The sequence below is a fragment of the Narcine bancroftii genome, chromosome 2 (assembly GCF_036971445.1).
Source record: "Narcine bancroftii isolate sNarBan1 chromosome 2, sNarBan1.hap1, whole genome shotgun sequence".
Classification (NCBI taxonomy): domain Eukaryota; kingdom Metazoa; phylum Chordata; class Chondrichthyes; order Torpediniformes; family Narcinidae; genus Narcine; species Narcine bancroftii.
In genome coordinates, this window is record NC_091470.1 from 324364446 (window position 1) to 324379753 (window position 15308).

The 15308-nt window shown below is 37.5% G+C and overlaps 2 protein-coding genes across 12 annotated transcripts in view; one reads left to right on the forward strand and one right to left on the reverse strand.

Annotated features, from left to right (window-relative positions):
- The window catches only part of LOC138755617 (deubiquitinase OTUD6B-like), a 295429-nt gene that overhangs the window by 218104 nt on the left and 62017 nt on the right, over window positions 1-15308 (reverse strand). The gene's annotated exons all lie outside the window — the stretch shown is intronic.
- Window positions 1-15308, forward strand: part of pip4p2 (phosphatidylinositol-4,5-bisphosphate 4-phosphatase 2) — an 86020-nt gene that overhangs the window by 55524 nt on the left and 15188 nt on the right. For all 4 annotated transcript variants that reach the window (XR_011352427.1, XM_069921948.1, XM_069921949.1 and 1 more), the window contains exon 5: window positions 12190-12242. Coding sequence is in view for 3 of the 4 variants with exons in the window: in XM_069921948.1 (XP_069778049.1) it covers window positions 12190-12242 (53 nt within the window). In the remaining variant the exon portion in view is untranslated. The remainder of the gene's footprint in view (window positions 1-12189; window positions 12243-15308) is intronic.

Here is a 15308-nt window from a genome sequence, read left to right on the forward strand (position 1 = left end):
TCCACTGATCCCATGACTCATGACTTTCTGGATGAGTCTCTCATGGGGGACCTTGTAAAATGCCTTTCTAAAATCCATGCAGACTACATCTACCGCCCTAACCTCACCAGTTTTTTTTCTTCTTACCTCTTCAAAAAAACTCAATTAGACTCATGATACATGACCTTCCCTTCACAAAGCCATGCTGACAAACATGCTTACATCATTAATATAAATAACGAACACCAAATGTCCTGATTCTCTGATCTCTGTCGAAATCCAATTGGTCATTTTCTAAACAATGCTCAAAAATCGACTTCTGCTGCCTTTCAACAAGACAAATAGTCTTGGATCCTATGCAATATAATGTTTTTTTGACTACTCTCCCACATGGGACCTTGTCAAAGGCCTTACTGAAGTTTATATAGACTATACAAATTGCATTACCCCATCAACACACCTCTTTGGAAGGTTCCCTTTAACAGTGAAATGACTATCCCTGATCACCTTCTTTCCAGGTGCAGATGATTTCAAGTTTGTCACATCTACCGAAATAAAATGAGAAAGCCTATTTTGTGAGCAGTCCAATGAGTCAACCCAGGCAGATCAGTTGGAACAGAGCAAAGTCTAATTTTTTTAAATTGGTGAGGTTTGTTCTGGAGTCTAAGAACAGCAGTAAAGGAACTGAATTTGAATCTTTTGATGTAAACCTTCATGACAGGAGGAGGAAGGAGGAAATGTGGTAGGAGTCGAATGAGTCTTTTAATATGTTGGCTGGTTTTCTGAGGCAGCAGGATGGGTAAATGAGTACAAAAAGAGAGGGGGTCTGTGTGATGGCTTCAGCTGCATTCCCAAATCTTGGCAGTTTCTTGCAAAATTGTGCAGAGCAGTTCCTGTACTACACAGAGATACACCCCGACAGGATGTTTTCAGTGATGCGGCTGAAGGATGCCAGTAACATCTCTGGATTTTCTCGAGCTTCTGAGCAAGTAGAGGTACTGATGCACTTTCTTGGCCATTGAATTGATGTGGTTGGACCAGGACAGTTTGTTGGAGGTGTTTCTCCCCTAACAATTTAAAGTTGTCTCTCCCTAACTCAGTACTGTTGCTAGTGTGTGAGCTTCACCCCTCTTCTGGCAGTCCATGACCATCTCATTACTCTTGCTGACATTGAGGGAGAGTTTGTTGACCTGGCATGAAGCCACAGGTCTCTCTGTCTCCTTTATTCAGGCTACTCGTTTGAGGTCTGGCCTACAGCAATGGTATCATCTGTGAATTTATAAATTGAGCTAGAGCCATGTTTGGCCTTGCATTCGTGTGTATGGTGAGCATAGCCGAGAAATAAGTACACAGCCCAAGGAACATCATTGTAAAGGATGATCATGAAGGAGTTGTCACCAATCCTCACTGATTGTGGTCTTCAGACAGGAAGTCATGGATCCAATTGCAGAGGGAGCTGCTGAGACTAAGGTCTTGGAGTTGAGGAGGAGTTATTTGACACTGAACTGTAGTCACGGAGCTGAAGTCAATAAATAATCATCTGTGTATTCTTGTTATCCAGATGTTTGAGTTGAGTTCAGGACTAGGAAAATGTTGTAACAGTTGTAAAATTTAAGTAGGTTGAAACATTTGTGAATCCAGCCATGACAAGCCTCTGGAAGAACTTGATGGTGGATGTCAGAGCCATCAATTAACCCAATTGTGTTTTCTTCCATTTCATGAGCAGGTGGGTACTTCTGCCAGTTGCAGGGAGAGGTTGAAGATGTCTGTGACCACTCTCACCAGCTAAGCAGCGCAGGCTCACAAGATGAGTCCAGGAACATTGCCATTTGTTTTTTGGAGTTCACTGTCAGGGAGGCTGATCTAACTTGGGCAGCATTGACTGTGGGTCCAGCTGTTTGAAGCAAAATAGAATGTATTGAGTTGGTGACTGATTTGCTGTTGAGCTCAGTTTTGCTTTGTAACCCAGATTAGTATACATGAATCTTGTCTCTCACATTTTTTCCAATAACTTCCTTACTTAAACACGCCAGTGCATAGTTACCTTGCTTATCCCTGCCATCCTTCTTAAAATAACTATATTTGCCATCTGCCAGTCCCCTGGTCAGAGAAAATTTGAAATTTCTGGAAGAGCATTTGCAATCTCCTCTTTTACAACTCCTGGCAACCTAGGAAACCTCTCATCAGGCCCTTGGGATTTATCCAACTTCAAGCCTGCTAAGCGATCTAACACCTCATTTTCAATAGAAATTTGTAATTGAATTCCAGCATCCTCTTCCATGAATTATTTAATAAAATGTATTCTATTTCAAAATGATGAGAAATATTAATTTATGATCTCCCTTCCTCCAGCTTCTATCAGTTTTCCATTTTGGACCCTAATAGGGAGTTCTGTTTCCCTAGTTACCCACATCTGTAACATATCCAGAAAATGTTTTGGGATTTTAGTTAATCTTTCCCATCAATGTTATTTCATGCCCCCTCTTCACAATTGTCCTTTTTTTTTTTTAAGAACACATGTTTTAAAGTGTTCAAAGAGCTGGAGAGGATTGGTGAAAGGAAAAGTGGAAAGACCATATTTTGAATTTGAAAGACAAGATTTTTTGAAATAAGGGTCACAGTGTCCTACCACATGGAATAGTCCTTTGGCCCAACGTGCATGCTGACCATCTTGGCATTCTGGGCTGGTTCCATTTGACTGTATTTTATCCATTTCATATATTCTTCCTGGCCATAGATCAGTGCAAATATCTTTCGATCATCATAATGTCTAATGGCTTCCTTTGGCAGCTTGTTCCAAGTATGAATGACCCTCTGGGTGAAAATGTTACCTGTCTAATCCCTCCCCTCTCACCTAAAATCTATGCCTCCCATTTTGAATTGTCTATGGTGCGGGGGAAAAACTGCAAGCATTAACTTTATTCATGCCCTTCTTGATTTTACGAATCCCTCAGGCTCCTATGCTTCAGGAAATAAAGATGCAGCCTCTTCCTGCAACCCAACCCCTCCAGACATGGTAACATGCGAGTGAATCTCCTCCGTGTTCCCAACATGTTGATATCCTTCCAATAGCTGGGTAGCCACTGTACACAGTATTCCAAGTGTGGTTTCGTGAGCACTTAACTGTGCAATGGTAATGGGGCCAGTATAGGTCAAAAATACCAGAATGATAAGTGAATGAGATATCACATAAACTAAAACACAAGCAGCAGAATTTTGAATGATCCCAAGTTTGCTGAGATTAGATCTAGAGAGACTGCAGGATGGGCACTGTAATAATTATTAAGAAATAACAAAGATTCAATGGCAGCTGTGCTTTGGCAGGTAGAGTTGGACTACACAGTAGAGGTGGAAATTAACAACTTTAGTTTTGGCACAGTAGAGAGGTTTCTGACCAATCTCTTGGTCATGTTTCGTATGAAAGTAGATGAGGAATAAAAATTGTGCCAGGATCTAAAATCTTGTATTCTGAAGATGGTTTTTATTTAATCTTGGTTTCTTTCCTTGCCATATATATGACACAATAATGGATTCCAATGTGTCAAAGAAAAACTTAGAAATAAATATTGGTAATGATTTAAATAAATATAAACATTTTGGTAAAATATTCATTTTAACAGAGTTAAAACACCCTATCATAGTTAAAGACCATCCAGAGAGTATTGTTTTAGTCTGATTAAATAAAACTGTAAAGTTTTGGATGTACTTGCCTGAAAAAAAATCTATGAGGTGAAATAGATTGGGTTTTGTGCCTGTTAGTCTGGAAAGTATCCATATAAAAATGTTCATGAGTACTGATGCCAGAGTCAAGGAAAGGGACTTGAGAGGTCTTAACTGGTGTGTTTGGTAGAAGGTAACAGAAGTTAATAGACCAAATCAAGGACCAGAGAAAATGCTGGATTAACAGCATAATAAAGAGAGAGAAGGCAGAAATAATAGAACTTTACATGCTTGAACAGAACAAAAGCAGTGTTAAAGGACCTGCCTACCTTGAAATTAAAATGTGGAATGCTGGCTGAGACTGGGTGAAATGATAGACATCCATTCTCTAAATATTTCATAACATGTTTGATGGGAAGTGATGTGTGTGTGTGTGTGTGTGAGTGTGTGAGATTCAAAAAAATGTGTGATCTTTCTTCACTGTCAGAACTTCAACTTGTTCATTGGAAAACCACAGTCAGTATGAATTGGAAACATTTCCTCCTCCCTGACAATCAGCACAGGTGCACCTCAAAGATGCATGCCTAGCCCAATGCTTTATTCACTCAACATCCATTATTGTATGTCTAGGCACAATTCAAATGCCATCTACAAATTTGATGATACCACCATGTCATCGGCAAAATCACAGACGGCACTGAGGAAGTGTATAGGAGTGAGATAGATCTGCTAGTTGAGTGGTGTACTACAACAACAACCTTGTACTCAATCTTAGCAAAACTAAGGAACTGATTGTGGACTTGAGGAGGGGGAAATCAGGAGAATATGAACCAGTCCTCATTGCCAGCAATATAAAAAATGCTAAGGCCTGTCTTTGGTTAGATGATAAATTTGCTTCTCTGCAGAAGCTAGACATTGCAATTAATGGACATGGTTCTAGATTTATATCAGATGGCCAAAAAGGTTCTGAAAATATCAGTCCAATATTCTTCCAAATTGGGACAAAATCAGAACGTATGATTCAAAGAGGCTTCAAACCTTTTACATATGTCACAAATTCAGTTGATAGCTGGGTAAATTTGAGAAAAGTGTACTCTAGGCACCACTTTAAATTGAATCAAACTGTGCCTTAGTGCATGGAGATGAGTTATGGATAAGGGTCAAAACTGCAATCCAATCTTCTTCTGTCCATTCAGTTTTGATCCTGATTGAAGAGACTATTTTTAGAATCAATATTTTATAATATAAAGTGGATATTGTACCTTTATGTACAAATTGTAATTCAAAAAGTTCATCAAAGAAATTTGGATCCGGAAGATGTGGAAATACTGAAATTTTAGAACAAATAAAATGTCTTATTTGATAGCACCTTTTTGTTTAAAAAAAAAGTCTATTTGGCAAATTTTCATCATCAATTGATGAAAAGATGCAAAATTTTTTTGTATAAAAAGATCTTTGAAAGTTTCAATTCCTAGTCAATTCCATTCTTCATAGCTTGCATCTAAAATAGCAGGGTGAAATAGATTGTTAAACAGAATAGGATTAGTAAATATAAATCCCAAAATTCCAAAAAAATTCCTGAATTGACTCCAAATCTTCAGTCTCATTATTAAATTCTTTGTTAATTCTGGTTTAGAATAAGGCAAAGGTGAACCCAATATTCTTATTCTTAAGAGATTTCTATTCCGTTTCAATTCAATTGGGACAGTCATCTCTATTATCAAACTGTAACAGTCATAACATATTCTTTATGTTCATAGCCCAGTGGTAAATATCTAAAATTAGGTAATGACAGCCCTCCATCCATTCTTGTATTCTGAAGATGACTTTTATTTAATCTTGGTTTCTTTCCTTGCCATATATATGACGCAATAATGGATTCCAATGTGTCAAAGAAAGACTTAGAAATAAATATAAAAATTTTGGTACAACATTCATTTTAACAGAGTTAATATGCCCTATCATAGTTAAAGATTATCCATAGAGTATTGTTTTAGTCTGATTAAATAAAACTAAAGTTTTTAAAAAATTCTTAGTTAATGTAATACCTAAGTATTTAAATTGTTCTATCACTATTTTGAATGGAAAATTAAAGTATAGAGTAAGTGAGCCCTTTAGTGGTAATAATTCCTCTTATATACATTAAGTTTATAGCCTGCAAACATTCTAAAACATGTAAGTATCGACAATATCTTTGGTATAGTTGCCTCTAGAGTTGACACAAAAAGTAAAAGGTCACCTGCATATAAAAATAACCTATGTTCAATAGGTCTTCAAAACAATCGTCTAAAATCTTCATTTGCTCGTAAAACAACAACTGGCAGCTCAACTACTAGATCAAAAAGCGATTGGGGGGGGGGGTGAGGAGAGCGATGTTTCTTCCAGCAATTTCTGCCGGGCACTCCTCGAGCACAGCTTTTGCATGCAGGCAACTTAGATCAATTGCTCCACTTCTCCTTCAGTCACCCTGGTCTCAGTCAGGCATGGGAGAGCAAGCTCCCGCAGGGCCCCCAGATAGGCATCTGCCATCTCACCTGGCCTCTGAGACCACATTTGTTGGGGACTTGTACATCCTCTCCAGATGGCCATCAGAGATTCATAATCTGTGCAGTCCTTGATGGCCTGGAAAGCTTGGGGGCCAAGCTTGGGGGCCCAGCTTGGTGTGGAGCATCATGAGCTGTTTTTGATTCGTGTTCATCACCTCCACTTGTGTTAGAGCGATCGCCTCAACTGCATGCTTCCAGATTTCAAAGCATGCTTGGGCTTCCGGATGTTGAAGGTCGACCTCCAGGCTCCCGATTGACAGGAACTTCTCCATGGTCGTTGTTTAAAATTTAACTGGAATAAATTATGGTGCGCTGAGGTAGCAGCAAGCAAGCACAAACTCAAAAGACTGTACAACAGGCTTTATTCCAGTAAAAATCATGCTTTGGTGGCCTCCGTGTGACTGGCTCAGGAGGAGCCGGTTCAGGTCTATATTTGGGTCGGCTGATTGACAACCAGCCAGGTGGAGAGAGTACTGAACCTGTGGAATTCTTTACCCACGGAAGCAGTTGAGGCTACTTCATTAAACATATTTAAGGTTCAGGTAGATAGTTCTTAACATATAAAAAGGAATTGCGTGATATGGGGAAAAGGCAGGTAGACGGTGTTGAATCAATGATCAGATAAGCCATGATCTTATTGAATGGCGGAGCGGGCTGGATGGCCGACTCCTGCTCCTATTTCTTGTGTCTTAAGTAATTCAATTACTTGCTTCTCATGTGGATTAAGGAACTGTCAAATGTAGATCTATCCATTTCTTTGTACTTGTATGTATATGAGATTACTTGTTATGTGTTTTCCTTAAATTTTGTGTCTAGGTTTATATATTAAATTCAATAAAATATTTAAAAAGAAAGGAATGAAATTGTTATGGAATTGGACTTTATGCCATTGTTTGAAATCCTGCCAAAGAGGACCAGCGCAGAGAAGCTTAACCTTTTCCATTAATAGTTTGGCTCTGCCCCCTAGTGGTCAGTGTTCTAACTGCAATTTCTGATTTAAGCCACTGGATGATGTAATCTAATGGTTAAATGTTTTACTATCTTAGCCAAATATGGAGTTGTTGTTCATCTTCAACTTTGCTGAGTTATCAAAACATTCTATGGAATATTCTCTGTGATATTATTTTGGTTACTACATGCAGTCCCCAGGTTATGAACAGGTTCCGTAATGTGGGTCTGTCAATAAGCTGAATTTGTTCAGGACAGGTATTTATGGTTCTTATTTAGTATTCGTTGGGGCATAATGCACATCTGCCAATTGGGCACATCATGCACATTTATGAGCACGTGCGAATTGAGGCACAATTATCCTCACTTGGGGAACAGTTTGTTCGTAAGTACAAATTGTTCATGAGCTGGGGCCTGCCTGTACTTTAAAACTTGCTTTCACAGTTAGGTAGTAAGAGCATCAAATCAAACCCAAACAAGGGCAATATCGCAAAATATGCAAGAGTATTCTCACAGAAAGCAGCAACAATAGCACCTTTTAAATACTGAAGCACCCAACCTACTGACTGGCCATCTGAATCTAAACATGTATAAATGGACTGATTTTTGTCCTGTCAGGTTATTCATGGGGTAATTGCAATACAGAGCCCATCCTGCCTTTTCAGTAGTGAGAGTCTGCTCAGTTGAGATGGCTTGTGGCAAGTGAGTAAAAAAAATGCTGGGGAAACTCAGCAGGTCAAAAAGTGTACTTTACACAAAATCAACGTTTCTGGCTTGAGCCCTTCTTCAAGGATAGCAAAATGTAGGCAGGTGCCTGAACAAAATTGTGAGGAGGAGGGGCAGGAGGAAGTTAAGTGAGAGAGGGCATACCAGCAAACAGGGGGAGGGGGGATGGATTGAAATCGGAGGTGCAACACTTAATTTTCTGTCTGGGCACTTGTCAACAGGATGGCATTAACAAAGACTTCTCTGGTTTCTGCTAGCCTACTCTCTGTTCTCCCTCCCCCTGCTTGCTGGTGTGCCCTTCTTCCCTTATTCACCTATTATCTCCTGCCTTTGGGACTGCTCCCTCCCTCTGTCTAACCCCCCCCCCCACCCAAACCACCATTTTGTTTGGGTGCCTGTCTACATTTTGTCACATTTCGATGAAGGGCTCAAGTCAGGAATGTTGATTTTTGTATCTTAGCTTTGTTCTCCAGCATTGTGTTTTTACTTCAACCACAATGTATGCAGAATTTTGTGTTTCACTCCTGTTGCAAGTGAATGTTTGTGGTTGAGTAAAATCACAACCATATAGCACAGAAACAGATAGTCAACCTTTGTCTGCAGCTACTATTAAGTAGCCATTTTGCACTCATCCTATTGTAATCCCATTTTTTTCCTTTCCACTCCCAATCAATTCTTCTGATCCTCCTGCCATCCACCTCCAGTCAACTACAGAAAAGAAATTTACAGTAGCCAGTTAACCAGGAAAGAGGTATAGGTGCCACAAGACTCACACCACCAGGTTCAGAAACAGCTGTTACCCCTCCACCCCTCAATGACCAACTCAATCAGTGACTCTTACTTGTGCAGTTTATTGATCTTCTTTGTTCTCTCTATGTTGCACAGTCAGATTGTTCACATTTGTTATCTGTTTACAGTTCTTTTATTTGTTTACATGTTTACATGATGTACAGTTTATTTTTTGCAACTCTGCTGTGTCCGCAGGGAAAAGGAATCTCAGGGTTGTATGTGATGTCATGTATGTACTCTAATAATAAATCTGAAAACTGATCTACCAACTAGCTTGTCTTTGCCATGTGGGATGATGTCAGGGCGAAACTCAAATTTGAACTGTGATCTCCATGAGGCAGGAGTACTAATCTCTGCACCATGGATCAAGTCCCATGCTGTTCGTAAGAAGTTTTACATTCTCCCCGTGCCTGAGTGGGTTTTCTCTGGGAGCTCTGGTTTTCTCCCACAGTTCAAAATCTACTGGGGGTGTAGGTTAATAGGGTGTAAATTGGGCGACATGGACTCGTGGGCCAAAATGGCCTATTGCCATCCTGTATATGGAAATTCAAAATTAATAAGAAAAGTTGGATTAATTGGATAGCAATTTTAAAGAGCAAGTATGGCACAAGAGGCCACACTGCTGCATCAATAATTCAATAAAATAATATGAGCCTGTATTTGTTCCTGCCACAGATTAACTATAGTTAAAGGTCTAACCTAATACAAGTTGACGTTTTTGGATCATGTGGTGTATTCCCTTTGTGTAGGAGCCAAATATGTAATTTGTTTACTTGTTTGGTAGGCATTCTGTTGGTCCCTGCATGGCCATCAGAGGCGTCACTTGTTTGTTTGGCTTTCCACAACCATCTTTGTTCATATGTGTGAGTACCAGGAGCATGCGCAGTACATTGGTGCATTGGAGTGCCAGTTGGAGCATACTATTTATAGTATTTTATAAATACTATCTAAAGCTAATCGGCAGCTTTAGATAGTATTTATAAAAAATTGGCGACATAAAGAAGGATGGAGCTTTAATGCTGATGTTGTTTATCGTCATTTAATCGAATGTTAAAGAAGTTTACGTATTAAATAAAGGATTTGTATTGGAAATATTTGAAACACGTCATGAACAAGTGTCTCACCTTTCCTTCAAGTGACTATTTATTTATTGGATCAAAGTTGCTATATTTTAGTCAATGAAAGTTATTGTTTGGAACAGAAAATAGAAGGAAAGAAGATAGAAAATAATTTTGCTGTGTTTGGGATAAATATTGAAAGTAATATGGTGGCTAGCTTGGAAATGCCTCAAGTTGGGGGCAGTTTGTAATCCACATCCAGCTGCCATGAGTATTGGCCAGAAAGGGATTCTAATCTTATTGCAAACTGTCATATAATCATGTTGGTGAAGCCATTTCTTGAAAATCAATGATATTATTGATGGATGCTGCAGTGGAAACTCGTTTGTTAATAGCAGCATATTACAACCATTAGAAACAGTAGGTTTAAGTCTGTGGACACCTGTGGAAAGTTTGAACACAGTTTGGATCTTGTTTCCTCTAGTTGATTTGGCTTGTTTTGTGTGTGCTCGAAGGATAGTGGAACAAGATGTGTAAAAATGGCTGCAGCAGTTGTTGACTTTGCTATTGAGGAGCAATGTATTCAAGACATGAAGGCTGAGGGTCTTAGAGAAGAACTGAGCCAACAGAAACGAGATACAAGTGGAAATAAAAGTGTTCTCAGTGCAAGACTGAATCTGGCAGGGAAAGAAGCCAAGGCTTCGGATGATGGGAATGAAGACCTTGCAAAATCATTGCAGAAGGCAATGACTGGATATAAAGACAGCAACTGGCTGAAGATGTGTCACCAAAAGATACTGAACAAGAGACTGAAAATGTAATGGATGTATAATTTAAATTGGAGAAAGAGGTAAGTAAGAAGACAACATATGACTAGCAGGATTAAATAAAATCAAGTGATAGTGTGACAACATATGACTAGCAGGATGAAATAAAATCAAGTGATAGTTTATCCTAAAAACAAGAGAAGCAAATTAAGTTCTGGTTCAAGCTTCAAAGTTTCTAGTGCAACATTAACATATTTAAAAGCAAGAATAACTGCTGAAGAAATGAATACAGTTATTGAGGAAAGAGATTCAGCCTTATCAAAATGTAAAAGGTTGGATGAAGAGCTCCATCTTTTGAAAGAGAACAAGTCATTGGTTAATAACACAAAAATGTTGAATACAGAAAACAAACAATGTAATTTGTAAGATCAGTTACAGAAAGAAAAATTGTATTTCAGCAATGTAAACTAGCAGTATGAAGAAATAATATTGTTTGAATCTTATTTATGACCAACTGCGGAAAAGAAAAAAATGAACAAATCTGTTTCGGGGAGGTTAAAGAGACCTGTTCATTGAAATCAAATAAAATTTCAAAATTTGATTTTAAGAGTTCAAATTCTTCCTATGAGAAGCAGAATGCTGAAAAAAGGAAGAAAACCAAGTACCTCATGTTAAACTCAAAGGGAAAGCTGTGTCTATTTTGTCTGAGGAAGATTTGAGGTCTACTAGTCAATGTTTGAACTCAAAGATTCTAGAGACAAAGGAACTTTTATAAGTACAAATTGACTTTATTTTATTGCTTGCATGCTACACAGATTACGGACTTCATTGATCCAGAGTAAAGATCACTCTTTTTGTTCAAGGCTATGTGCTGGTAACCTCTGGCCTTATGAAGAAAGAAGATTTGTATAATTGTTTGAAAGTTATATGTTTGACTTTCATTTGTAATTGATTGTATAATTATTATTTAAGATATTGCATCTAATACTAATAGTTAGAGGCCAGTATTGTAAGAGACAAAATGTGTAATATGTATACTTGTTTGGTAGGTGTTCCATTGGTCCCTGGAGCTTTCTGTGGCCATCTTTGTTCTTATGTGCATGAGCAGGCACGGTGCGTTGGTGTATTGGCTTGCAGGTTGGAGCATGCACGGTAGTGTATGATGCAAATCAGGAGCTTTAATATATATTATAAAAACATGGCAACATAGAGAAGAGTGAGTGAAACACTCATAACTTTCATTGACCGTTTTCATAAAGGTTGCTCTATATTCATGGAGCTTTAATGCAGATGTTATTTATAGTCATTTCATCAAATGTTAAAGAAGAGAGTTACCAGTTTATGTTAAATAAAGGATTTAAATAAAAACTGTACATCTGGATTTGGAAATAATTAAAACGCGTCACAATCAAGTGTTTCACTTTGCCTTCAAGTGGTTATTTATTGGATCAAAGTTGCTATAATTTGTATGTAGTGATTCTTCAAATTTTTCTCCGTACATTAGCTTTTTTGAATGGCTGGTTTAATGTGACTTAAATCCCTATTATTACCTCATGGGAAACTATGGATGTCATGATATTTTGTCACACTTGAAAGATATCTTGAATTTCTTTCCCTTACAAGGGAATGAAGAAAGAAAAGAGTTATTTAAGAAATAGAATATTTTTGACCTTTTGAAAACATCTTGAATTACTGATTTTTTTTTGTTGTTTACAGTGGATGGAAGTTAGATTCAACACACTGGCAAAATGCCCACACTGCAAAAGAATGTAAGTTCAGTTCATTTCTGGAAGTTCAAATTCTGGAAGTTCAAATTCTGATGTTATATCAACTGTTTATGCTTATTTTTTAAAGTCAATGGCTTCAATTTTACTCAATGGGCCTGATTGTTTAGGACTGTGCGTAGTGTAATTGGATCATGTTGGTAGGCCAGAACTAACTCAGCCCATGGGCCTACTGTCAAATTGGTGAAAGATTGCAATATTTAGAAGCATGCAAAAGTTTAAATGTGATCAATTGAAAATACTTGAATTAACATTTTAGGTTAAAAAATAAATATATAATTAAGATTTAAATAATCTATTACAGTAAGTACAATTTATTAAAATGTGTGACTTTTTTCTTGTGAATGGGCTCGCATAAATGCTGCAAAATTTTGCTAAATTCACTCTTACCACTAATTGACAAATTCACTATCGGTGAATTTGAGCCTTTTACATTTAGATATATAAGGGATAAGTCACAAAATGCTGCATGCATTTTGAAAGTAACAGTAGTTTGCCACAATGTTGTTAGTATTATTGAATTTTCTCCACTGTAAAGGCTTTTTAATCTGCCATTTTGCAATATGGTAGATAATCAGTTCAGAAGGGAGCTGATTGAAAGACAACATTGAGGGTGTGCTCAGGACACATCTTTGTTAACTGGCATGTGTGATTTATTGGTACCCATCATGTCCAGCACATATCAGATAAGAGGAATGTAAATGTTAATGTTCATTTCCAAAAAAAATGGGCAACTCATTTAGAAATGCAGTTTAGTAACAGGCCCTTCCCATCCATGAACACATGAACCTACCAAGCTCGCATGTTTTTGAGGGTGGGAGGAAACTGGAGCATCTAAAGGAAACCCACACAGACATGGGAAGAGTGTACAAGCTCCATATAGACAGCACTGGATGTGAACCCAGGTCACTGGTGCTTTAATAATTTAATAGTAATATTTGAACCGTGCCACCAAGTTAACCATGTTGCTCACATGTTATCCTAAATACTGAAATTCATTTCTTTATACATTTGAATTTTGTTTTTCGAGGTCTGATAAATGTGAAGATGAGATTTTCTACTCATTAAAAATCAATCATACAGAAGTCTAGCCTTTGATTCCCAATAAGAAGAATATAACAGTAAGTTAGCTCTGGCATAACAAGTTAGTTAATTTTGATCCACTGACCCCTGAATTTTTTTTTTCTAACAGAATAAATCTTTTTTCCCTCTCATTCACAAATAATACCAGATTTATAAACTAAAATTTGACTGATTAAGATGTAAATTGGATGTTAGATATTGATTTATCATTATTGTCTTAGTTGTGAATAGCTCAGCTGCTGTCTCTCCAATAAGTTTTTTTTTATTTTAACGTGGTTTTGAAATGTTTACATAATATATAGGGTTCATGATGTGACTCATGACAGTAAAGATGAATGATGTAAAGACTGGACATTTTAATTGAACCAGTTACAACTTACATGGTGAAAAATGTTAAAATCTGTACTCTGGCCACATTTTATAGGGCTGAAAAATCTTATAGTTGGTGTGGTCAGCTGTTAAGAAGGCTAGGGGTTTAACAATGCTGGTGTGCCAGGAAGGTTTGGACAAATCACCCATTATCATTTCTCTAACCTTTTCCTATATTAAGAATATTTATCTCGGGGATAAGTCAACCTTTTAAAAATATTTTTCATTTTTTTCCAAAAATTATACATAGTAACATTTTAAATATACAATATATTAAACTTTTTCTCACAAACACAACAAACAAACTAGTCCCTCCCTCCCTCCCCCCACTTCCATACGTACAGATCTGTTCACCATCAGAATACCAAGTACAGTTGGGGAAACTACGTTTTTATATATGTATGTTACTTTTATACCCTTTTTTGTTCCTTTTTATAACTTTATCTGGGCTCCTCTATGGTCCAGGTATGGCTGCCAGACATTTACAGAAGTGTCATATTTATTCTTTAAGTTGTGTGATTTTTTTTCTTCCATAGGTGTACAGCTGTTCATTTCTGCAGTCTCTCGTGCTATAAGTAGAGGAGAGATGGACTTACAAGTGATCGCGATACATTTTTTCACTACCTCCAGTGCTATTTTTATAAATAAGATTTGATATTTGGTCAATTTGTCACTTATTTCCATGTAATTATCTAATAGATATAGCTCGGGATGTGTATGAAGGCCACTCCTGTTATCCTGGTTAATTTTTCTGCGATTTCTTGCCAAAATGGCCTCACTTTCATGCATGATCACATGGCATGTAAAAAAGTTCCTGTCTCAGTCCCACATCTGAAATGCATCTCTGAAATTTCGGCTTTCGATCTGTGTAACTTTTGTGGGGTAAGATATAATAGGTGTAAAATATACTGAACTACTCCATATATTTATAAATTGGATAAAAACTTTATACCATAAACCACAAGTTAAAATAATAACAAATAATCAGATGTCAGTAGTGTTCCCCTTGAGTAGATCAAGTAGACAGGGATGCATTTATGATTGATGTCATACTTTCTTTACACCAATCTATCCAGCTTCTTTCTGAAATCACTATACCCAAGTCCGACTCCCATTTTTCCCTTGACCTCTGCAACCCTGGTTTTGAACATTCGCTCTGGTGTGCATAGTACATTTTTGTTACAAATTTAGGTGTATTCCCTATAAAAACTGTTTGTTCAGTTTCACTAATTTCAGGTGGGGTCAACATTGGTCCCCATCTTTCTCTTAGGAATGACCTTAGCTGGAGGTAACAGAAGAAGGTCACTCCGTATTTGTGTTTTAATTATTCAAAAGATAGAGTTCCTTCTCTGTAACAGTCCTTTTACCTTTGTCAAACCACAAATTTAATATTCTATTGTCCAGGTGCAGAGGCAATAACACATTTTTACACAATGGTGCTTTTATTGATATCCCTACTTTTTTTTCTCCTATACATTCATTAATTTCTTGCCATGTTCTAATCATATGTATTAGAATAGGGTTATCTGTCTTTTTCTCCCCCCTCCTCCATTGTGTACATCCCCATTTGAACACAAGACGGGGTTGTCTTCAGTGAAG